Source organism: Acartia tonsa, chromosome 2 (assembly GCF_053477335.1).
Source record: "Acartia tonsa isolate MP-2025a chromosome 2, ASM5347733v1, whole genome shotgun sequence".
Lineage (NCBI taxonomy): Eukaryota > Metazoa > Arthropoda > Copepoda > Calanoida > Acartiidae > Acartia > Acartia tonsa.
In genome coordinates this window covers 26,415,425-26,438,324 of record NC_137261.1, presented here as the reverse complement: position 1 = coordinate 26,438,324, position 22,900 = coordinate 26,415,425, and the positions used below count along the sequence as shown (strand labels likewise).

The following is a 22,900-nucleotide window of genomic DNA, read 5'->3' as shown; positions in this document are numbered from 1 at the left end:
TGTAAAGAAATGTTTACATCTTTAAGAATATACAATATTTTTTTTATATGGAACCTTAAAATTACTTTTAGTAGGAAATGATTATATTTTTTTATGAATATAGGGCTATTGGTTATAGATTTTGTTAACATTATAATAAATAAAGACTAAACAAATATGTTTAATGTAGAATATGGAATAATAAAAGTTATCTGCTTTTAAGAAACCAAGTAGGCCAAGAAACCAATAAAGATTTCTAGGTCTTACATTTTCCTTTATTCTGATAATAAAGTAACAGGATCTGTGTGTCTCTGTTTGTGTGTACCGAAGAATCAACCACTGAACCTATATGGTTCTCCTTTACAGGATAGCTTTTCATAGATCATGGAAAGGTTTCTAATAAATTTAGGAAAGGGTATCACAACCCTTCCAAGAGATCCCCTAGAAAAAATACCCCCCCCCAAAAAAAAAAAAAAATTAAAGGGGTCCCTAGAGGCCACTAGGGACGTAGCCACTAGTATCTTTTATTGTAAATCTAAAAGTGCAATGACTTCTAGACTAGCCCAGGATTTTTTAAAAATAGTGGCTAATTAATATCAAGATGTAATAAAGTTTTTCTAAGATGATATATGCATAAACACACTTTTTAACATTAAAATTAAATTAAATTATTTTTGAAAGTTTTTCAAATTGATAAAAATTCAATAGATATTTTGATGAAATTCCTGTTGATATAGTATTTTTGATATATTTAAAATTAAAATATTCCAAATTTTTTACTTCATACGTTTTTTAAAAGTGAAGCTTTTCTAAAAGAGAATTGCAACACTTAGTTACTAAAGAGCTTGTATGCTCTCTGTAAATCTAACCATCTTGGTATGTTGATTTCCATAAGATTAATCATCTCTTTAATCAAGTTTAAAAAATAAAATATGTCCTTATAAAGCTAAAAGGCAATCTATGATCAAGTAGTTTTGCGACTAATATAAATCAAACTTTTGTTTCGACTTTTACATATTATTTTGTTTCTTACTTATTCTCTGTTTTGTTAGTCTGACCGACTTTTTTTTTTCAAGTGCTGACACTTAGAAAAGATTTATTTTTTGTAATATCGTCATTAATATTCGCTGCATGAATAAGATGTGAATATACATCATTTTCTAATAAAACTGGTGTCATGTAAGTGTTATTCTTCAAAGTACTAGCTGAGCACTTAATCCCCCCCCCCCCACAAAAAACCTTATTATTGGAATAAATCGGAAGGGTCTTATTTCGTTTTTTAGATTGTTACTCTTAAACAGTTTAGGTTAGGTTATAATGGGTAAGGGGTAGCCCCCGGATGGTTAGGGCATCGTAAGTATAGGCCTGAAGGGTTAGGACCAACCCGAAATGGTAGGGCATAGAAAAAAAATGCTCCACCCTCAATCTTTTTTTATATTTTATAAAATAGGAGTTGGGGGTCAGTGCTCATAAGGCACTTTGAGGGAAAGCACCTGTATGTGTAAAAAGTACGTTGAGAAATTATCCAATTATCATGTACTAACTTATGTACACATTTCTTTGGCAAAGAATATCTCTCTACTAACTTTTCCCTAAAAGTTAACAATACACAACTTTGCTTATTACTTTTTTGTACTGAAAAATAAACTTTTCTTTAATAGGGGACTGTACACCCGTAACCTAATATAGGCTTGGTAGAATTGTTTTATCGATTAAAAACAGTTAAGAACAATCTAGAATGAATAGGAGCTCTATAGTTTTAACCTTTAAGTCAGTATATACGTTTTTGAAATGTTTTTTGACGTGCAATCAAAGTAATTATATACTATAGACGAACAGACGAAGAATTGTAGAGTAGTGTTTCATAAAGTTATGAAATTATTTTTATAAAAACAAGGATGACAACATCCATAAAAGCGAAGCACTGTAACAGTAGGACAAACGGACATTAACACTTGTATAGTGTCTGAACTGAAAAATCAAAATATAAAGTAAAAGAGTCGAAGCAAAATTTTAAGTAAATTTGTTGAAAAACTGCTTGATACAGGATAATGTTTATAAATTATGGACATACTTACATTTTTAGGACTTGATTATAGAGTTGCTTTGCCTATGATATTGTTCTTTGTTGTCCCAGGAATCAATATACCAAAAATCAGATCAAACGGATAATTAGAGCACATAAAAATTTGTTGTTAAAAAAGTAGAAAAATCAACATGTTTAAAATGGACGTACGGACATTCTGGTAATTATTATAGAGTTGCTACGCTTTCTAAATCGTACCTAACTACTACAGAAATCATCATGCAAAGTTTGAAATCAATAGTACAATTTTAACATACCTAAATTAACGAATAAAAGCTATCTATCTTGGACGGACGTACGGACGGACCGACCCTAATAATAAAAAAGCTTCGCTTTTAAAAAGATGAATATATAATACATATTTATTTAAGATTATTAATATTATAACTAATATAATATAATTATTTAATATTTAACAACTTGTAAATGGAATTATTTAAAGAAAGACAATTATTATATTCTTAAAGAAGGAGTCTTAACTTTGTTGATTTTTATTTAGAATTCCTAGTCGGCGTTTTTAATAAGTAGTAAATGTAAAATGGTCCATAGAATTTAAATATGCAATCGTTTTTTTGTAGACCTCTTATTTTTGAAGTAATTTAATTTTTTTTAGAAAATTAAGTCGGTTTTAAAGTACAAAAAAAGAAGAAAATTGCCATTTTGAACAAAAATAGTAAGATCTTTAATTTAACACCTTACTTTTTAAATTATGTTGAGTAATTATTATTATTAATAAACTATGATAAAAAAATATATATATGAAAATTGTTTCAATCGTATGAATCATGAATGGCCCTTACAATCAGCAGGTTTGAAATCCCAGTTTTAAAAATATTTTTCACATTTTTATTGCCTAAAAGAGTGATAAAAATATGGTAATTAATAAAAGTTTTCTCTGAAAAGATATCTCTTTTTTACCATCTACAATTGTGATTGTAGATTAAACATAATTGAATAACCTTAAAAACAATATGATCGGAGTTAGTTTTACTTTTGTTATTTTCCTCTTGTTTCAGTGGTCTTTTAAGTTGGAGCACAAATAACCCTTCTACCTTATTTTGATCAGCTGATTGTAAGGGCCATTCATGATTCAACATTCAAACAATTTTCATAAATTTTTTTTATCATATTTTGTAAACTTTTTAAATTTTGCTTACAATGGATTTGTAATATTTTTCTCATTCTAAAGGTATATATTAACACATGTTTTATGCCTGTATTAGGATATATTCAAGTTCAAAGTTTTCGTTCACCAAGGTTAAAAAAATCGATTTTAACAGAATTCAAAAAGTAAGGTGTCAAATTAAAGATCTTACTATTTTTGTTCATAATTGCAATTTTCTTCTTTTTTTGTTGCGTTTTAGTACCTTAAAACACACTTAATTTAAAAAAACAAACAAACTTAAATTACTTCAAAAATAAGAGGTCTATAAAAAAAAACCGATTGCATATTTAAATTCTGTGGACCATTTTACATCTACTACTTACTAAAAACACCGACTAGCTACTTTAAATAAAAATCCCAAAAGTTAGGACGCCTTCTTTGCACCAATTGATCATGACCAGCGGCTTTGCCCTTATTGCTTTTAGGGTCGCCTTAAAGACAGACGGAGGGGGGGGGGGGGGTATTACGACCTCCTTCGATTTCATTTTAAAAAGATGAATGAAAAAATGGGGCATTAAGGTAATTTATATGTAGGGGTGAGTTTTCATGGGTGTGTGGTGGAGGTCCCCCCTCTAATAAGAGAACCGTATCGGTTAGCAAGATCTTATAATACAGACATAAGGACATTAAGACATCATATCGATTTATTTATAATTAATTAAGAATATGGTTTTAATCAATTTTAACTTTTAACATATAATTTTAAAGTTTTGTGGTTGCTTGATTTTGTTTGTTGTGAATAACAGAGATTTGTTGATTATTATTGTTTGATTTTCTACATGGTAGTAACACCTTCATAAACTCCTCACGGAAACCCTGAAAAAAGCAACAAATATTAGAATTGTATATAAATTGGTTTCAAAGGATTTTTATAAAAATTGTAAATCAATGATTGTTGTAGCCCAAGAACTTAATTTGATCTTATTTTACAATGAAAAAATTAAATTTGGTAAAGTATTTCTTACTAGAGTAAATGTTCTTTACTGCAACTTTGGTCCAGGCATTTACGAGATCTCAATGGACAACTACATCGGAGGTGGCCAAGTATGTCAAAGCTTTTATGTGTGTGGGGGGGGGGAGAGCTTTTAACTCTTTATGGAGGGTAAATAATCTGTCTAACCTCCCTGAACGTCCCAAGATTTGCATTAACCCCTAACGCCCTATTTTAAGAGGACTATTAAAATTCTGTTTCCTTTATAAAATACTAGCGGCTACGCCTCTCTAAAGGCACTTGAAGAGGGAGAGTCGAATTTGATAACCCAATTTATTATTTTAGATTTAAAAAGAAATAGTAAATTTTTTTTTTACAAAAATAATTTTTTTTGAGGGTGGAATTTTTTCTAGGGGCGATTTCTCTTAGGAGGGTGGTAGTACCCTCCCCCAAAATAGTTATAAACCTTCCCGGGACCTATGAGAAGCTACCCTTATAAGGAGAACCCGATCGGTTCAGCGGTTAGCGAGATCCTTCGGTACAAACACACAAAGACACAATCAGACGAACAGACATCCTATAAAAAAAAATAAGATGTATGCTTCAAATAGCAACTATAATTGTTTTACGTCAGTTGGACTGAAGCAAAGTATTTGACAAATAGAAATTAATACTGTACAATAATCCTGGCGTATTAAGCAGAGATTAATGGATAGAAAAATATGTCATGAACAATATTGCTCCTTGTTTGTTTAGATCAAAACTATTGGTGCTAAAGTTCCGACAATGTTACTTTCTACAATCCAATCATGATTTTTATATTTTTCCCTCAAGAACTGGCATTATTTTTTTTTATATCACTATCCCTTTATCTCTATAATCTATAAGTGATATTACATATTAATATTTACTATCATATTTTTCCGTATTCATTCGAAACCGATTAATATCTGATGGATTCTCATCGATACAAAAAAACTATGTCTAGCATCGTATTATATCCAGTTTTCTACGAATATAAAAATGTACAATCATAAGATTAAGCCCAGTTTTTTAAGCCCTTGCCTTCGGCCTTTCAGGGCCAAAAATTGGTTTTAATCTTATAATTGTACATTTTTATATCAGCGGAAAGCTGTTTATGATACGATGTTAGAAATAACAATTATTTATTTCTTTGCATGACCATAAATCTCAATATACGGTAGCACAAGAACATTAATCAAGTCGAAAAAAAATAGGAAGTTCTTTTTTTCTGACAATTTTTGATATCGGCCAAACGGCTAAACATATAACCTATGCACAGCTAGAGAAAAAAACGCGTAAAATACATTCTCATGCGCATTTAACTGCGATGCTGGCTTTGCATTGGCTTTTCAATAAATGTGATAAGCATAGCTAGACAACTACATAGGTCCAAATTGCTTTGTGCTCTTGGCTGTGTTAATATTTTCAATGCTATTGGCTGATAACCCGATTAAAAGTCGTCATGGGTCCCCGGGGTGGGGACTCACAGTTATTTAACACCCTCCCCCTCTATTGTTTTACTTTAATGGCTTTTAGGATAATTCTTAGACTTTTTATTCTAGTTTAAACAATATGTAATTGTGTGTTGAGCGTTCAGCTGTTTGGCCTCTAGTAGCTTTTTAAGTTTTTGAAAAAAACCTTTGAATCTAAGACTTGATCCAAAAAAAAGAATTCTGATATAAATCTTTATTCTTTATGACAACTTGAGCGTATAAATAAGGTGAAAGAATACATATTTCTTGCATGGCTCCCAAGCAATTCCTTTCTTCTGGATTAAAACCAGTGCTAAAACACAGTGAAAAAAAGTGTTTCGCACTGTCTTTAATACAGTAAGAAATTAATCTTTTTATTTCGTTTTTTTTTAAATTTCCTGCTCGTGGACTATTGTCTTTAAAAATTAATGCTGTCAAACTTTCTTATTTCCTCTGTATGTATTGTATAGTATGAAAGTCTGACGTCATAAAAATACGTTTATAAAAATAAGTATGAGAAGAGAACTAGGAAAGGCCCCCCCCCAAAAAAAAGAGATGGATAATAGACGTATTATTATAAGGTCACACATGATACTTTCCTTAGTCCCATAAAAAATTACCTGATTAAAATATCCATAAATGATTGGGTTGGAGATAGCTGAAGACATGCCCAGTAGATGGCACATAGCAAAGGCTACTCGAAATCCAACTTCGCTTGTTCTAAAAACAATTCAATATTAGTTATTATATATATTTACTAGTATAAAAAGAAAAGTTTCGTACCCTTGTAGGAAGAGAAACCATTAAGTCATACAATGTTGCTTTAGGAATATTTTTTGGTGATTTCCCCCCCCCCCCTAAACAGCTATAAAACTTCCCAGGACCTATGAGAAGCTACCGTGTAAAGTAGAACCATATCCTTATACTTTGAGAAAAGGATTAAAGAAGAAGGAAAATAAATTGTTCTAATGGCTTCGCCCCTGCCCAGCACAAAAAAAAAGACAAAAATGGATAAATCAGATAAATAAAAAACCCACTTACCCAAAAATGTCGTCTTTGTAACCAACATCTAGAAGAAGATTTAGTGTGTTGAGTGGGAGCCAGGAAATTACAAACACCACCACAACACAAATCAGGAGATACAGCGTCCTGCTGCCCCGCCCAGCTCGGGGCGTAACCGCTGGAGGTTGTGCCGCTGCTTCTGGCTGCTGTCTGCGGACAATAACAGCCGCCATTGTACTGATGGCTGCGGTGGATCCTCGGCGAAAACGACCGCTAGTTTTATTGGCAGTTCCGCTGCCTTGACTACTAGCGTTGCGGTTGTTCCAGAAAGGGAGACTTCGCAGCTTGCGGTAGATTCTAAAAAGTAAATTTTTAAAATCTCCCTATCTAAAGAATGATAAATTATAATTCTTATATTTACATAATTGTATAAAAATATTCGAATGAAAAGAAAAAAAATATGTAACCTTTTGATAACCTTTTAAAAAAAGATACATGATAAATGCAAAACTTAAAACGGATGTAATAAAAACTATTTCTAAAATCTTTAGAATGTGAGATATCTAAAATTAGAAATTCCAATTTTTATTGTATTTTCAATCACAATTGAAAGTTGTTTCTTTACAATTATTTCAGCATAACCAAAGTTCGATCTTTAAATCGTTTAGTGGTGCGCTGAATCGGGGCGATCCAGTTCACCCCAGTTTGGTTCGGCAATGTCACTCGTTGAGTGCCATTGCCGCGCAAATACCGCACCACTGAGCGCGCTGATTCGCAAATTCCATTTTGATTTAAAGATTGAAATCTAATAATATCTAGGTGCGCTGAACTGGATCGCCCCGATTCAGCGCACCACTAAACAATTTAAAGATCCAGCTCAAGTGAACAAAGATTCTTACATTCTTTGATAAATTACAAAGAAGGTTAGAATATACGCGCGCGTGATGCCATTATTGCAAATACATTTATCCAGGGGCTTCTATTCAGCCAATTAATTCCATATGGAATTGCCGAAAATTAATTATTTTGTTGGAGTAATTTGGATTAAAACTTATTTTTGGTGTGATTTCCCTTTTACCTGACATATATTAATACTAGCGGCTTCGCCCCTAGCCTCTAGGGGCTTTGCCCCAAGAGGTGATAAATTTTTTTTTGTAAAAGGAACAGGGAAATCTTCAGCAAAGAACAGGACCAAGGAAATGTTCTGCAAAAAAAATATGGGGGGAAGAGAAGAATCCTATCGGTTCAGTAATTACCGAGATCTTGACGGACGGACAGACAGTCATCAAGCTACTTTGTATTTTAGATAAAAGTAAATAAAAATAGTGAAAAGAGGAAAACTTTGTAAGCTTTAATATTTTACGTTGTGACGGATATGTGACATACGGACGTACAGACATGTCCTAGTTATAGAATAGATGTACTACTAAACTGACTAGAATTACCTTGCATGAGCCATAGTTAGAATAGCACATGGTAGAAGTAGCTGCACTGATAGTGTGAAAATACTGTACATCAACCTAAACAAAATATTAAAATTTAGAATCTATAAAATTTGATTCAACATTAAAAAAAGTGTCCTAAATAGCTTTACTTTTTTACATGTCTGACAAATCAAAATACTTTTAAAAGTCTTTTTTCGATATTTCTAGATTTCAGGTTTGGGAAAAAATCTTGAAACAGCAGCACAGAATTGACTTTTGTATCTTTAGACATAGCTGGATACTTAATCATGTTCTTGGAATGGCAATTTATATGTTTAGAAATATATTTTAAAAGCAGAAGGAAAAAAGTTGTGTAATTTTTGCAGCTTTAGATCCCTGGTCAAATTAGATCAAAGACAAGTGTTGATTCATTAGAATAATTTTTTTAGTATTTGTATCTAGAAAATCTTTTAAATATTTGGTTGGGTTTCTGTACAAATTTAAACTTATTAAGAACTATAAACTTAATACGAATTTTATTAGTTCTCAAATTAAATAAAATAACAAAATCTAGTTCCAAAACGATATTTGTTTACTAGTTCAATATATTCATTTTGAATCAATGAAATTAATGATTACAGTCAAATAGTTACATGTATAATTTTTACTTTTCTAAGAAGATTAGTGTAAGTTCTTTTAGGCTACTTTCATACCCCAAACCTTTATAAATATAACACAAACCCTGATTGCTAGGGGCGAAGCAACTAAAAATATAAATTGTGCTCTATTTTATCATATTCGTTCTTTCTTGTTTTATGTATTTGTTCTGTAAATCTTATTTAGATTTTATAGTTTTATAAAACAAAACATTGTTCTTTTCCCAGATATATAGGTTTAGTGAACGTGCCTTAGGAATAAAAAGATATTGAAGAAAGATATTTGTAAAATATGTTCATACAAAGCAGTATAAAACCACTAATTACTGCAGTATTTATCATGTGAATGAAAAAACTGCACTAAAATTTGAAAGTCATAAAAAACCCAAGGGAACCTCTTTTTAGTTCCTTTAAAAAATGACGTCATACAATACAAATGACCAATAAAAGGCCAATACACAGACTAAATTACCAACAGCAAGCCAGTATACATTTGCAATAACCAATTGAGGCAAGTAAGACGTCATTTTTTATAGGCACTATTAAAAGCTTCGTTCAAAGGTAAATGTTAAAATATCACATCCAACTTGATTTTTTTCTCCTTTCCCCTTTATGAAAGCCTGAATATTTTTGCAAATAAGTACGAAATTGCTTTAGTATGCATGTTTATAAGAAGACCCTGTGGGTAGAAAAGCAATAAATCTTGGAATTCTTGGAAACAAATATATACAATATCTTGTCTCTGCATATACAGAGAATATATACAACAATGAAATAAAATTAAACTTTCTTTTAACAAATCTATGCACTATCTTGTCACTGCGCAGTGCATATTAAGAGATAGAGGATAGGACAATGAAAAATATTATATCTTTTAATAAATAAATATTTACAATATCTTGTCTCTGTACATTCAGAGATGGAGGGATAAGACAAGAAAATTTGATTAATGGCGCTTTCCCATAAAAAGCCCGTTTAGCATTTTATTATGGAAATTAGGAGGAGGTAGTTTGTCCCCTATACCTAATCCCTGCAAGGACCTATTTCCTGCAAGGACCTATACCTGCGGTGCCCTAATCCTATGGAGCTATCAAGTACCCAATAACGCCTATGCTAACCAACCCTGAAGTTATAAAAAAGAACCAAATCTACTCCCCCCCCTCTCTTCTTTTCAATTTAAAATGTTTAAATGTCGGAAGGTTAAATTGTTGTCCGATGTTTATTTTCAACTTTAGTTCTAAAGAGATTTATTTTTTTTGGGGGGGGGGCCCATTCCAAAAATAGTTATAAACCTTCACAGGAACTATGAAAAGTTATATTGTAAAGGAGAACCATATCGTTCCAGCGGTTAGCGAGATACCTCGGTACAGACAGACACAGATCCTGTTACTTTAATATGCGGATAAAAATAATAATTTTCACTGAATTAAATTTTAACATAGCTAGCTAGAGAATGACTTAGATATCTTGCCAATTATGTTCATATTATGCAAAATATTTTTCTATAATTGGGTGCAAAATCGTGGAATTTGTATAAATGTAGAATATTTTCTTGCATCATTTTAACATTCATTGAATGTTTTATAAGTATAATGTTTTAAGAAAAAATTTTATCATGAAAAAATCCTTATACATACATCTAAATATCATAGTAAATTTGGACTGGGAGGAGGGATTAAAAAAACTCGAGAGGAGGATAATTCAACTATCCCCTTAAAATAATTTTACCTGGAGGAAATTTTTATGGTGAGTTAATTACCCACAAGCCTCAAAAATACATTCAGGATGGGGTAAAAACCATTTGGTTAAAAAATTTGAAAAATTTGCCTGATTATCAAAAACTAAGGACATTCAATTTAAAACAAATTTGTTTTTTAAAAAAAGGGGGTGGTTAATTACCCCCCCCCCATTCCTTTTTACATTCTTGCCCTAAAGTTAATTGTTTTACCTTCCATTTTGATAATTCCAATGTTCCTTGCAGTATGCTCTGTGAGATATTCCTAGTAGCTTGCTGTGTGGCTCTGGTAGAGTGTGAACATCTAACCTAAATATTATGTCAAAAATTAGTTTGAATGCAATAATTTGTTCTTGGCAGGTGTATTTTTGGAATCCTTTCTTAGCCTATAAGAAGTTTTAATGCAAAGGAAAACCCTATTGGTTCAGCGTATTAGACAAACAAACGGACAGACAATGTTCTACTTTGTATTATAAAAATTTTTGAGTCCCCCTCCCATAAACCTTTCATAAGAAAAGGAGAATATCGCTTAAAAAGCAAAGATATATAAATTATAATTAATAATAAGGATATACAATTTATATTCTATAAGAATTTTTTTATTATCATGATATTAATATGTCATAGTTAATTCAGGGTCTATTTGCATAGACGTCCAATGCTAATAATAGTTATTTCTAGCATCGTATCCTAACCAGCTTTCTATGAATATAAAAATGTATATCAGTTTTTTAGCTCATGCCTTCGCTCGGGGCTAAAAAAATGGTTTTAATCTTATAATTGTACATTCTATATCCGCGGAAAGCTGTTTATAATACGATGCTAGAAATAACTGTTATCAGCATTGGGGTTTTTATTAGGGTTGGGCCGGATACTTTTTTGGCCGGATACCCGGCTTGATAACCGGCTAAATTACCAGATATTAAAGTAGCAAAAAATATTTATTATTAAACTTTTGAGATTTCATATAATAAAATTTGCATAAAGATAAACATATTCAAAAAATGTTCTTCTATCTTCAATAATAAGAAAATTATAGCCATTTAAAATTTTAAAAAGCAGAGATTTTTGGTGTAAAATAGTAAAAAAGTTATAGCCGAATATCCGGCCGGATAGTTTCAATATCCGGTATCCGGCCGGATATTAAAAATGGCCGGATATCCGGCCACACCGGATATCCAACCCAACCCTAGTTTTTATATCAATTTATCCCATATTATCTAACTATGGAATTTATTGTCTTTCGTAAGAAGATTTTTTATTGGTAAAGTTATAAAACCAATGGCATTTTATAGGTTTTATAACCAATAAAAACTGAAATATGTAATGTACATGAAGTACAAGTAAAGGTTATATATACATACATATATGTACATAAATATAGAACCAATCATAAAAACTGACATTTTAAGTTGAAATAAAGAAAACAGATTATATTTTGTGTAATAGACAGATATTTTATATGTTAGAGAAAATAACAAGGCTACCAAATCCATAAAAAGCGAAACTCAATATATCTGACAGGCGGACAAACAAACATTAACGCTTAAAGAGTAACAGCAATTTAAGAATTAGAATATAATTTGTTTGATGTCTAATATTAATATAGCATGCTTAGTATCGACATACTTTCTTTTCTAAGATTTAGTTATAGTAATGCTTCGCTCTAACAATTATATGCGTAATCGTAGTAAGATTCGCCAATCTAAAACTTAAGATGTTGACATAGAGTGTGAATGATTATTGAGTAGCTTTGTTGTACCAAGAGTGTATTTCATCAGAAATCTTAATAATTTAGCGTCAATAGGAAAGATTTTTTTTTGTGATTTTCCAAAAAGTGACTGTTATGCAATTACCCCCACCCTTACTTTTAAAAACAATTTGCTGCGTTCCTAGCATCTAGGGATATTAATTTAAAGGGGTAAAGTAGGTCCAGAAAATGGCCTAAAACCTTGCAAAAGCTAAAATCTAAAATTAACATAGACTAAAACCATCATAGGGCATATTTGAAGATTCCTAGGAATGGAAAACTAAATGGTTCAGCGGTTAGTGAGATCTTTTGTTACGGACAAAAAAGCTTACTACTTTATATAATAGGATAAATTGATAATGCCTAACGCATGTGGGATCCCTAGTAAAACACAAACAAAGAAAGAAATAAATATGAAAAATACAGGGGGGGGGGGGGGTATGTGTGTTAAGAGATATAAGTTTTCCGGAATTGTAATGTAGGGAGTAGATTTGAAATCTGCATCAAATTTTAAGGATTTTTTATAAAATTCGTTTTTTATATAATTCTTTATCTAAAAGCGGAAATACAAATTAAGTTAATTAATTTTAGCATCTGTGATTGGTGGATTTAAAAAATCTGCGCTCTGATTGGATGTCGTACATCATTCAACCAATTAGAGCGCAGGTAGTTTAAAATCCACCTATCCTATTGGTCAAAATTAATTAACTTAAAATGTATTTTCGCTTTTAGATAAAGAATTTTACAAAAAACGAATTTTATAAAAAATCCTTAAAATTTGATGCAGATTTCAAATCTACTCCCTACATCAAAATTCCGGAAAACTTATATCTCTTAATGTGTGTACAACAAGTAATTTGAGGGAAAATACAGAAATTTTATTTGTGAGGGAAACACAACTTTTATTAATAACTTACAACAATCTAACACAAAATATTTCTATATTCGGATTAAAAAAGTCAATTTATAAAAATGAAAGATTCAGAAAAATGTTTGTTGACTAAATGCTAAAAAGTTAACTTTTTTAAGGATTTTTTTTCTCGGAATCTTAATCTATACTTCATTTGCCTACTACCTATTATCCTAATTTCTACCTATAACTAGAATCAATTATTTCTAGGTCTCGGCAGCCGCGCGTCAGCCACTTACAATCTTTTTTTTTAATTCTAAAAATCTGCTGGAGGTCTAAACTTGACTTGAATATGGCAATCCTTCTTTTTAAAAAAAATTCACAGCAACGGGTTAAAATTTAAGGCTTAGTCTCTGCTGCCAAGCCCTGCTTATATCTTTATTTATGATTTACAACTCCAGGAAGTAGTAAAGTAAAAACAAACTATAATTAAATTTTGTCCTACTTAAGAGGCATATAAGATGTAATTGTACATATCTTATATAAAAACATTATTAGATTTTATTGACAAAAATTAACTTTTTATATTTATTAAAAAATGTATACAGATATAGTTCAGTAAACCATTTAAGGTCTAAATTTAAAGTTTTAGTGATTGAATACAACTTATTTAGGATGGCTCAAGTGTTACACAGAGAAAAGCAGGTTTCATATCATTCTCAATTCTAAACCTACTAATAGATGCTACATTATCACTTAGGGACACTGTCTTAAAGGGTTTTAGGGAGTAGAAAAATAGGATATGAACATACCAAGGCAGAAATAAATAATTAAAACAGCATTAAACCATACTAGAACCTATGTGAGGCTTTTCAAAAGGGGAACTCAAATTAGCGAATAAAAAAGACAAATAAATTACATGTTTCTCTGATGAGGTTAACAGAATTACCTCATCTGTAGATTAAAATTATCTATTTGAAAGTTTGTACACGAATTATTTGAAACCAATCAATCAAAATTCAATAAAAGTACCCAAAACAATTGAGCAAACAAATAAGATATCTTTGTTTAAAACAATGGGTACTAACCTTGTATTTGGAAGAATAGGAGCCGCACAGAGGAAAGCTGCTATCCAAATTGCTGCCAGGGCTATACACGATACTACTGTCCTAAAAATAAGTTTCATTCAAAATCTGACTTTTACACCACTTTTGATTAATGTGACGTCATAAAATGAGGGAGATGAGAAGTGGGAAAGAAAGCCCCTAAAGAAGAGTTGGAGAATATCTCATTTTTATTACGTCACAGAAATCAAAAGTTGTACAGATTGGGCTTTGTCTCAAAATCTAATTGTTCTAAATTATGATCAAATGTATATGAATGAAATGGTCATAATTAAGAACACTTTGACTTAATAAGAACATTTGAATAAATAAAATACCTTCTTTATAAATAATTCCTCTTATTTTGAACATGTTTAAGTTATGAGGCGTATTCATTATTTATTAATTTCTGGCCTATTTTCATTTCTTTTTTATATAAAATGTTAACTTATTGTTGAAAATCTAGAAAACTTCAAGTTGCAAATAAATGTCCTAATTTTCTCTCTATCATGGCTTCGTAACCGATTAATGTCCGCTGGATTAGAACAGGTTCTCAGCCATACCGAAAAATCACATGTAGCATCATTTCACAGACACGTTTCCACGATAATTAAAATAAAAATCATAAAATAAATACAAGTTTTTATAGCATGGGCCTTCGGCTTTACAGGGCATGAAAAACTAGTTTTAATCTTATGATTTTCATTCTGATATCCGCGGAAAGCTGTCTATAATACTAAGTGATAAATAACTATTCTCTAACTACACCACTGCAGAAACAAGACAAACAATTAAATTAGAATGAATTACATAAATTTTAAGTCTCAGAAAAAATTCCATCTTTGGAAATGACAGTATTTTGTTAACCAAATGTTCATTCTCAAATGTTTTTCTTCTCTTGAATAAAATAAACTTATTATATATGTTATATGACTGGTGGTCGTGCCCCTAGGGGAGAAAAAAGTAATTTAGCTTAAAACCATCTCGAGACCTAAGAAAAACATTAGCCTAAAACCATCCCAGGACCTATGAATCTGTCATAAGTGGAGAAATTTATCGGTTCAGTATTTAACTAGAACATAACAGACAAAAAAACATACTACTTTATATAGAATCAACGCATTTTTACTTGATAGTACAAATATATTAGGGTTTGCCCGGATATCCGGTATCTGGCCGGATATCTGGCCAACGCCAGATATTTGGCATTAGAAATCAGCCGGATGTCCGGAATCCGGATAGTTTCAATATCCGGTATCCGATCGGTCAGCAAGATCCTTCGCTACAGACAAGAAAAGCTTACAACTTTATATAATAGGATAAAAACTGTACCTGTATCTTGGCTGACTGGTGTGTACAATGAGGTGATGCCTGTCCAGTGCAATCACTGTGATGGTGAAGGTGGACAGGAAGGAGAAGAACAATGGCAGGAAGTAGGACAAGGAGCACAACGTATCAGACAGAGGAAGCTGCCAATGCTTGGATACTAGCTGGCAGAGAGTTATTGGACAGGTCAGGGCTGCCAGAAGTAGGTCTGACAGTGCCAGATTTACCAGGTAAGAATTGCTAGAGGTTCGCAAGTTGGGAGACCTGAAAAAAATATTTTTAACATTCCTCTTTATTACAGGAATCTTTCAAATTATTTTATTCAATAGTTAATGTATCCTTTAGTTAATAGTTTCAAATGTTAATTTGCTAAAAAATAGCGCCAATGAAGCACAAGATCTAAAAAAACAATATTTTTTTTGCTGGGGTTGGGTGCGGTGGGGGATATTGGTTAACCAAAAAGATATGCAAATCCAAAGAAATTCTGAAGTCTGATTTTTACAATAAACAATTTAACTAATATCCCCCCCCCCCCCCAAGCAACCACTGAAAAAGAATAGCGCAGCTGCTAATATAAAAATTCAAATTTGCCTATCTATTTGGTTTTCACTAAAAATCTTTTAATATCATAAAATTCGTATTATTACTAAAAGTTGCAAATATCTGTCTTTCATAGCCAACTTTATCAATTAGAGAACGAACAGACAGATAGACCCTTGTAATGGAGTAACAGAACTAGAACTCCTAAAGTGGATTGGAATCCAATTAGTATTGTTTTCATATGCATAAGCTAATAGTTCTTATACTTGATATGTATAATAATTCTTTTATAACATAAGATAACATTTACTTATATATCTTTGATATGCAGGGTGTTGAATAAATGAATTGTGTGTTTAAAAATTGTGATAAAATCATACTATTTAGTAAGAATTTGTATAAAATTATTAGACAATTTGATCGTATTGATTAAATTCTTGACATAAATTCAGTGCTCGGCAGCCGCGCCTAAGCTTCAAATTAAAAACCCGCTTTTGTACAAAAAAAAAAAATTCTCTAAAAGAACAGGTTTAGACATCCAACTTAATTTTAAAGTGATGATATGACGATTTGAGGCTTACGCTTGGCTGCCGTGCCCTGCGTAAATGTACACGATGTCTATCTGTCTGTCTGTTTGTACTGAAAGATCTTGCTAACTCCTGTGTAAAAATTTTGCTCTCCTTTACAGTGATGCTTCTTTTTGGTCCAAGGGAGATTCTTTTTAGCTATTTTTTAAAAGGGTACCTTCTACCTCTAGGGACGAAGCTGCTTAGTATAAAGTAATAGTACAATATTAATGCTGTTTATTTAAAGTGTTTGGCATTTTTTCCGAGTCACCCTGAATAATGTATAAATATACATATATGTGTATATTACATTGAATTGAAATAAGAGACTCCAACCTAATCAGTATCCAATTTATATAGGACTACAATGTATCACGAGATTACACAAATATACAGAATACCCATTAATATTAAGTAGTTTTTTGTCTTTAGCAAAAGATCTCGGGCGAAGCAACTAGAAGAATATAAAAGAATTAAATTGTTATGAAATCTTAATCTATAATTTTGATATAATTTCTGAAGTAAAGTATAAATTTTAATCCCAAAAATTGTCAGTACAAAATATAATTATGATTTTTATATCCCTCAAATTGAATCGGTATAATCCTTTACAAGCCCCTTGTAATTCCCTTGAGGTTTGTTAATTGATAAAACCTTTATAAAAGAATAGAAAAAATAGAAATTATTTCAAAATACTTAAATAACTAAAAAAATTTCTATTGTATGGAACTTATATACGTGAGAATAGCCTAAAATAGAAAATAATTAAAATTGAAAGAATGCAGGTTCTAAGAAAAAAATAATAAAAGTCTAGATTTTCAGGATTTTTAAGTTTTTGAAGAAAAGTCAAATAAAGAAACATTCTGTCAATAATCAGAGAAATTAGACTTAAGGGATAAGTCAATGGACGATAAATTGATAAAAATTTCAAATAATACCTAATAAAGAAATTACCACTTCTGTATATTAAGATCACAACTAAAAAGTTTTGAAAATACTCTTTTAGAAAATACTAATCAAAATTCAAAAGTATCCAAAGTTTTGAGCCAAAGAATAAGATAAAGTGATTAGCTATTTGTATTAAGTTTACTTAAAAACCATAACCAACAACATATCAGGTATTGGAATCTTTTACCTAAATTACTAAATGCTCTTAACCATTTTTCCTTTATAGCGTCAGAAAAAAACGTCATTTTAGAGTAGCCTCGCTAGATATGTATAATGCAGAGTTACTTTAATTATTCTCCTTTCCAGAATAAACCCTATTGATGTAACTATCGAGGGTACTTAAAGCTAAATATATTGCTTGTATTAACTGGATATACGCCTTCAGCTCAAGGATGAGTGATGTAAAAACCTAAATTTTGCTTTATAAAATATAATATTACTGATATAGTGATAGTTGTAAGTTTGCCTGTGCCAAACACAGGCACAATCATTGAATTGTACATTTAGGACATCCGGACAAAGTATTGCAATCAAAGGGCTGGTATTAACAATGTTACAGCATGTCTACTATATAATGTAAAATCTGTTATTAAATAAATCCATAGGACAAGTTTATTTTATTTTGAAAAAAAGTGATAAAACTTTCCAATCCCTGCACAAGATACAAATAGTATTACAGAGACCCAATACACCATAATAATGTAAGTAAGTTTTAAATGTTCAACTTAAATAAGTTGAATTTCCAATGGTTTTAAAAATTATGAATGATGCATTAAAATTCCGTTTAGAATAGCTAATTAAAAATGATGTAAAACATTAACAAAAAACCTGAATAAAATCGTTTTAATTTAAAAGTAATGAATAAAGAAAATGTAATTTTTCACAAATGTCAAATGGACAATACAAAGCTTTGATTAAATAAAAAAAGGAAACATGTATAATAATGTTCAGTAGTGGCAGAGCTATTTGATATCATAAGAAACAAATTCGGTTAACTAAGAGAGTATTTGACTCGTCATATCCCATCTAACTCACATGTACCAAACAGACTACTTCTTGTGTTAGAGAATCCGAGTAATTTTTTTTACAATTGTTTTTATGTTGAAGAATTGCAGAGCTGAGTGTTTAAGACAAAAAGGTCCTCTGTTAATTAATTAAAATCCCGATGCCATAGTTGAACGAGATTTTTAATTGATTGATATACATGCAGACGACCTTTTTGTTTCAAAACTTAAAAACTCAGAAGATCTATTAATGGCTTTCTACAGGGTCATTCAAGAGAAATGATTTTTAAAAAAACTTAATTATGCATAGAAAATAAAACAATTATGTAAAATCCTTTATATATTTGGAAAACCTATTATGGGACATTTATGATTTAAATATTTAAAAATGATTATTTCAACAAATTATGCCCTAAAAACCGGTTTTTCCAAAGGCCTTTTTTTCGAATATTTATGGATTTAAGGGGTTTTAAAAAAATACACACATTTTTAAAATTCAAAGAAGGTGTATCAACTATTTTTTTTATAGCTAGCCGGTTCTTTTAGTAAGTAGTAGATGTAAAATTTTTCATAGAATTCAGATATGCAATCGGTTTTTTTGTAGACCTCTTATTTTTTAAGTAATTTAAGTTTAAAAAAAAAAAATTAAGTCGATTTTAAGGTACTAAAATGCAACAAAAAAAAGAAAGAAAATGGTCATTATGAACAAAAATAGTAAGATCTTTAATTTGACACCTTACTTTTTCAATTCTGTCAGGTAATTATTGAAAAAATCGATTTTTTTAAACCCACGAGAATAAAAACTTTGAACTTAATTTTATTATTTCACAAATAAAAAAATATGGGTTCATATATACCTTTAGAATCAGAAAAATATTACGAATCCATTGTAAGCAAAATTGAAAAAAAAGTTTACAATATAGTATATAAACTACAATAAAAGGAATTATATGAAAATATCATATTATATTGTACAGGCAACGTCTTAATTTTTGAATTGGGTATAAAAATGGGAAGGGGGTAAAGAGGGGGTAAAGAGGGGGTAAAAAAGGGAAGACAATAGTGTTGCCTGAACAAAAAACATAATTGGCCACTTGTTTATTTTTTTATTTTTTTACTTTTTGTCAATTTTGCTTACAATGGATTCGTAATATTTTTCTGATTCTAAAGGTATATATGAACCCATGTTTTTTATGTCTGTTTGAGAAAATATTTAGGTCTAAAGTTTTTATTATACCGAGGTTAAAAAATAGATTTTTTCAATAATTACTCAACAGAATTTTAAAAGTAAGGTGTCAAATTAAAGATCTTACTATTTTTGTTCTTACTGGCCATTTTCTTCTTTTATTTTGTTGCGTTTTAGTACCTTAAAACCGACTTAATTATTTTTTTTAAAAACTTAAATTACTTAAAAAATAAGAGGTCTACAAAAAAACCGTTTGCATATCTGAATTCTACGAAAAATTTTACATCTACTACTTACTAAAAGAACCGGCTAGCTATAAAAAAAAAGTTGATACAACTTCTTTCTTATATATTAAGAAACTAGAGCCTATGACGATTCTAACGATATGCATAACATTTTTCTACTATTAACACAAGCTGCGCAATATGAATTTGAAAAAGGTGCGCATTTTTTTACAACCTTTAAATCAATAAATCTTCGAAAAAAAGGCCTTTGGAAAAACCGGTTTTTAGGGCATAATTTGTTGAAATAATCATTTTTAAATATTTGAAACATAAATGTCTCATAATATGTTTTCCAAATATATAAAGGATTTTACATAATTTTTTTTTTTCTATGCATAATTAAGTTTAAAAAAAAATCATTTCTCTTGAATGACCCTGTATAAAATTAGATTATTATAATGTGATACATTTAAATTAATTACTTTTACTTAGTTTTAGAGTTATTATTTTTACATTAGATAAATCTAAAAGTGTAATTGCCCTTGAAGTGGAAAATACATCTAGGATACACTTAAAATGTTTCATGTTTACTGCTACTTTCAAGTTGATAAGTGTATGTAATGTATATTAGACAGTTTCAAAATAATGCTCATCAATGACAAAATAGTTATTAACATGAACATTACATCAAATTCTAAATTAAAAATTTGTAGAACCTTGATATGCTTTTATTTAAGAATTAGATTATAGCACAGAATATTATATTAGATTATAGCCCCTCTCTTGTTAATGATATCATCATGGCCGATATTATTATTTTAATGTACCATTCTACTTTCAATAGAGGCGAAACTGGAATCGTACATCATGTCTACCAGCGTATTCATAAACATTGATTTCCTTATTTAGATCGACATAATAGTAAATGTATATACTAATATTTTTTCAATTTTACATAAAATTTTTTAAATAAAACATGACATTTTATGCATTTTTACTATTAGAATATTTTAAAAAGAGTATGTATGTTAATAGAGTACACCACCATTCCACTTTCGTCTCTCTTAAAAGTGTAATGGTACATGGCAAAAAGCGTATCGGCCTTAATTTTACATCATCAAGAGAGGCAAAAATGGAACTGTAGAATTCAAAAATCAAATCGGCCTTGATGATATCATTGCCAAGCGTGGGGAAAATAGAATCATACATTACGTTTTTTAGAAGGTCAAAACCGTAGTCATAGATTACATTTCTGCTTCTATGAAAATGTATTCAACCTCCTAACTGGTGTATATTCTTGTTATTGTCAGGATAAAAGATACATTCGTAAACAAATACTATAGGGAAAACAAAAGGGATAAATCAATGGAAGAATAGTCAATATAATCAATTTTTATCAAAACATTCTTAATAAGGTGTTTAATTAGCTGTTTAAAGGTGTAATAAATATTATTTTTAGTTACAAAGTAACTACACAATACTTTTAAATTCAACTTGGATTTCCAAAATATTTACATAAAAGTCTATTTTGAAAAGTAAATTTTTTTTATAGAAAAATGTTGTTTTTCTTCATTTAAAATATCCTATTAGTTAACAATTAGTTTTCTTTTTTAGGGGAACTTCACATGGGTCCTTGGATTATTTTAGAATTTTTCATTTTTTCATTACTTTAGACTAGTTTCTACCCCTTTTACATCTGAAGCAAGCAACTAAATGTTTTTAGAGTACGAAGTATACAAATTGATTCTAAAGGCTATATTCACATTTAAACTTCTATACTCTACTTAATATCATAAAAAAAATAATTGAAGATAAAAACTTCAAGATTAAGTAGCTTAGAAAATATTGTTGGGATTAATTTGTTTTCCAGTAAATTTGACTCTGTAATTTGATCATGGTATAACTATTTATCTCATCATATCATACTATACCGCTTTCCAAAGACAAAAAAAAATGTTGAAACGAGACCATCAAAGCTGGTATTATTAATGTTCTTATTTTCATTTTATTATTCATAAAAAATCCTCTCTAATACAATACTATACATGATTTTTAATTTAGTGCCAGTCTTAATCCAGCAGATATTATTCTGTTTCGAAGCCATATTGGAATAGTTACTTATCGCAGATTCCGCGATATAAAAATGTGCAATTATAAGATTAAAACCTTCGGCCTATCTGAGCTAACAAATCTGGTATTGATTTTACGATTACAATTTCTAAATTCTTGAAAAATTGTCTGAAATGCGATGCTATATATGATTTTTCAGTATGTCGGAGAACCGGGTCTAGTCCAGCGGATGTTAATCGGTTTTGAAGCATAAATATTTTTAAAAATGTTTACCTTATAACACTCTGTATGACCAGAATGGAGCCGCACACAGACATCAAAATAATGGGAGCATACATCAAGATCAACACCACCAGCAGGTGTTCAGGCACCGCCATGGACAAGCTCCAGGGCAGCTGCAGGTTACCAGCCATGCCCGCAGTGGGCAGGGGCAGGTCATGTGCAGGCGGTAGATCAGCATCTAGTAACTCAGAGGTGTTAGGCATGAATGTTGATAGTGATAAGTTATTATCTTGGATAACCTTTTTAACTTGGGTTATATTGTGATCTATAACAGAGAAATTGTCAGCCGAATGAAGTAAGCCATTTTCGTTTATAAACGCTGTATCTGGCATTACAATAACTTTCTGTAATATATGTATTACAATGAGATATAAGTAAAACAACGTTTTTACTTTAATTTTATTTACCTTTATATTAAAGTATCATGCTTTTAAGAGGGAAAGGGATGATAAACTATTTAACTAACACGAAAGATTTAAAATGTTAAGGTTTTAAATTTCTAATTGGTTAAATTATATATTTTTTTTATTTATTAGGAGAAATAATTTTTTTCAGTTTTTTAACAAAGTTTTATGTA

At 30.2% G+C, this 22,900-nt stretch overlaps 1 protein-coding gene across 1 annotated transcript; it reads right to left on the bottom strand.

The window, feature by feature from the left end:
* Positions 1 to 3,573: 3,573 nt before the first annotated feature.
* Positions 3,574 to 22,663, bottom strand: LOC145312765 (neuropeptide F receptor-like). Its single transcript, XM_080152008.1, has 8 exons — positions 22,315 to 22,663; positions 15,510 to 15,767; positions 14,163 to 14,243; positions 10,688 to 10,783; positions 8,105 to 8,179; positions 6,699 to 7,016; positions 6,278 to 6,377; positions 3,574 to 4,046 (listed from the first exon to the last, which is right to left on the bottom strand). Exons 1-8 carry the CDS (start codon positions 22,653 to 22,655, stop codon positions 3,933 to 3,935), a joined length of 1,383 nt encoding a protein of 460 aa, XP_080008134.1. The 5' UTR covers positions 22,656 to 22,663; the 3' UTR covers positions 3,574 to 3,932.
* Between the last annotated feature and the right edge of the window lie 237 nt (positions 22,664 to 22,900).

What these genes read in the sequence shown, in the direction of transcription:
- LOC145312765 (XM_080152008.1), bottom strand. Translation starts at nt 22,655, where the DNA reads ATGCCAGATACAGCGTTTATAAACGAAAATGGCTTACTTCATTCGGCT. An exon ending in TGGAATTATCAAAATGGAAG is followed by an intron (nt 8,180 to 10,687) that starts GTAAAACAATTA and finishes TATTTTGTTTAG; the next exon opens with GTTGATGTACAGTATTTTCA. An exon ending in TACAAAGACGACATTTTTGG is followed by an intron (nt 6,378 to 6,698) that starts GTAAGTGGGTTT and finishes AATTGTTTTTAG; the next exon opens with AACAAGCGAAGTTGGATTTC.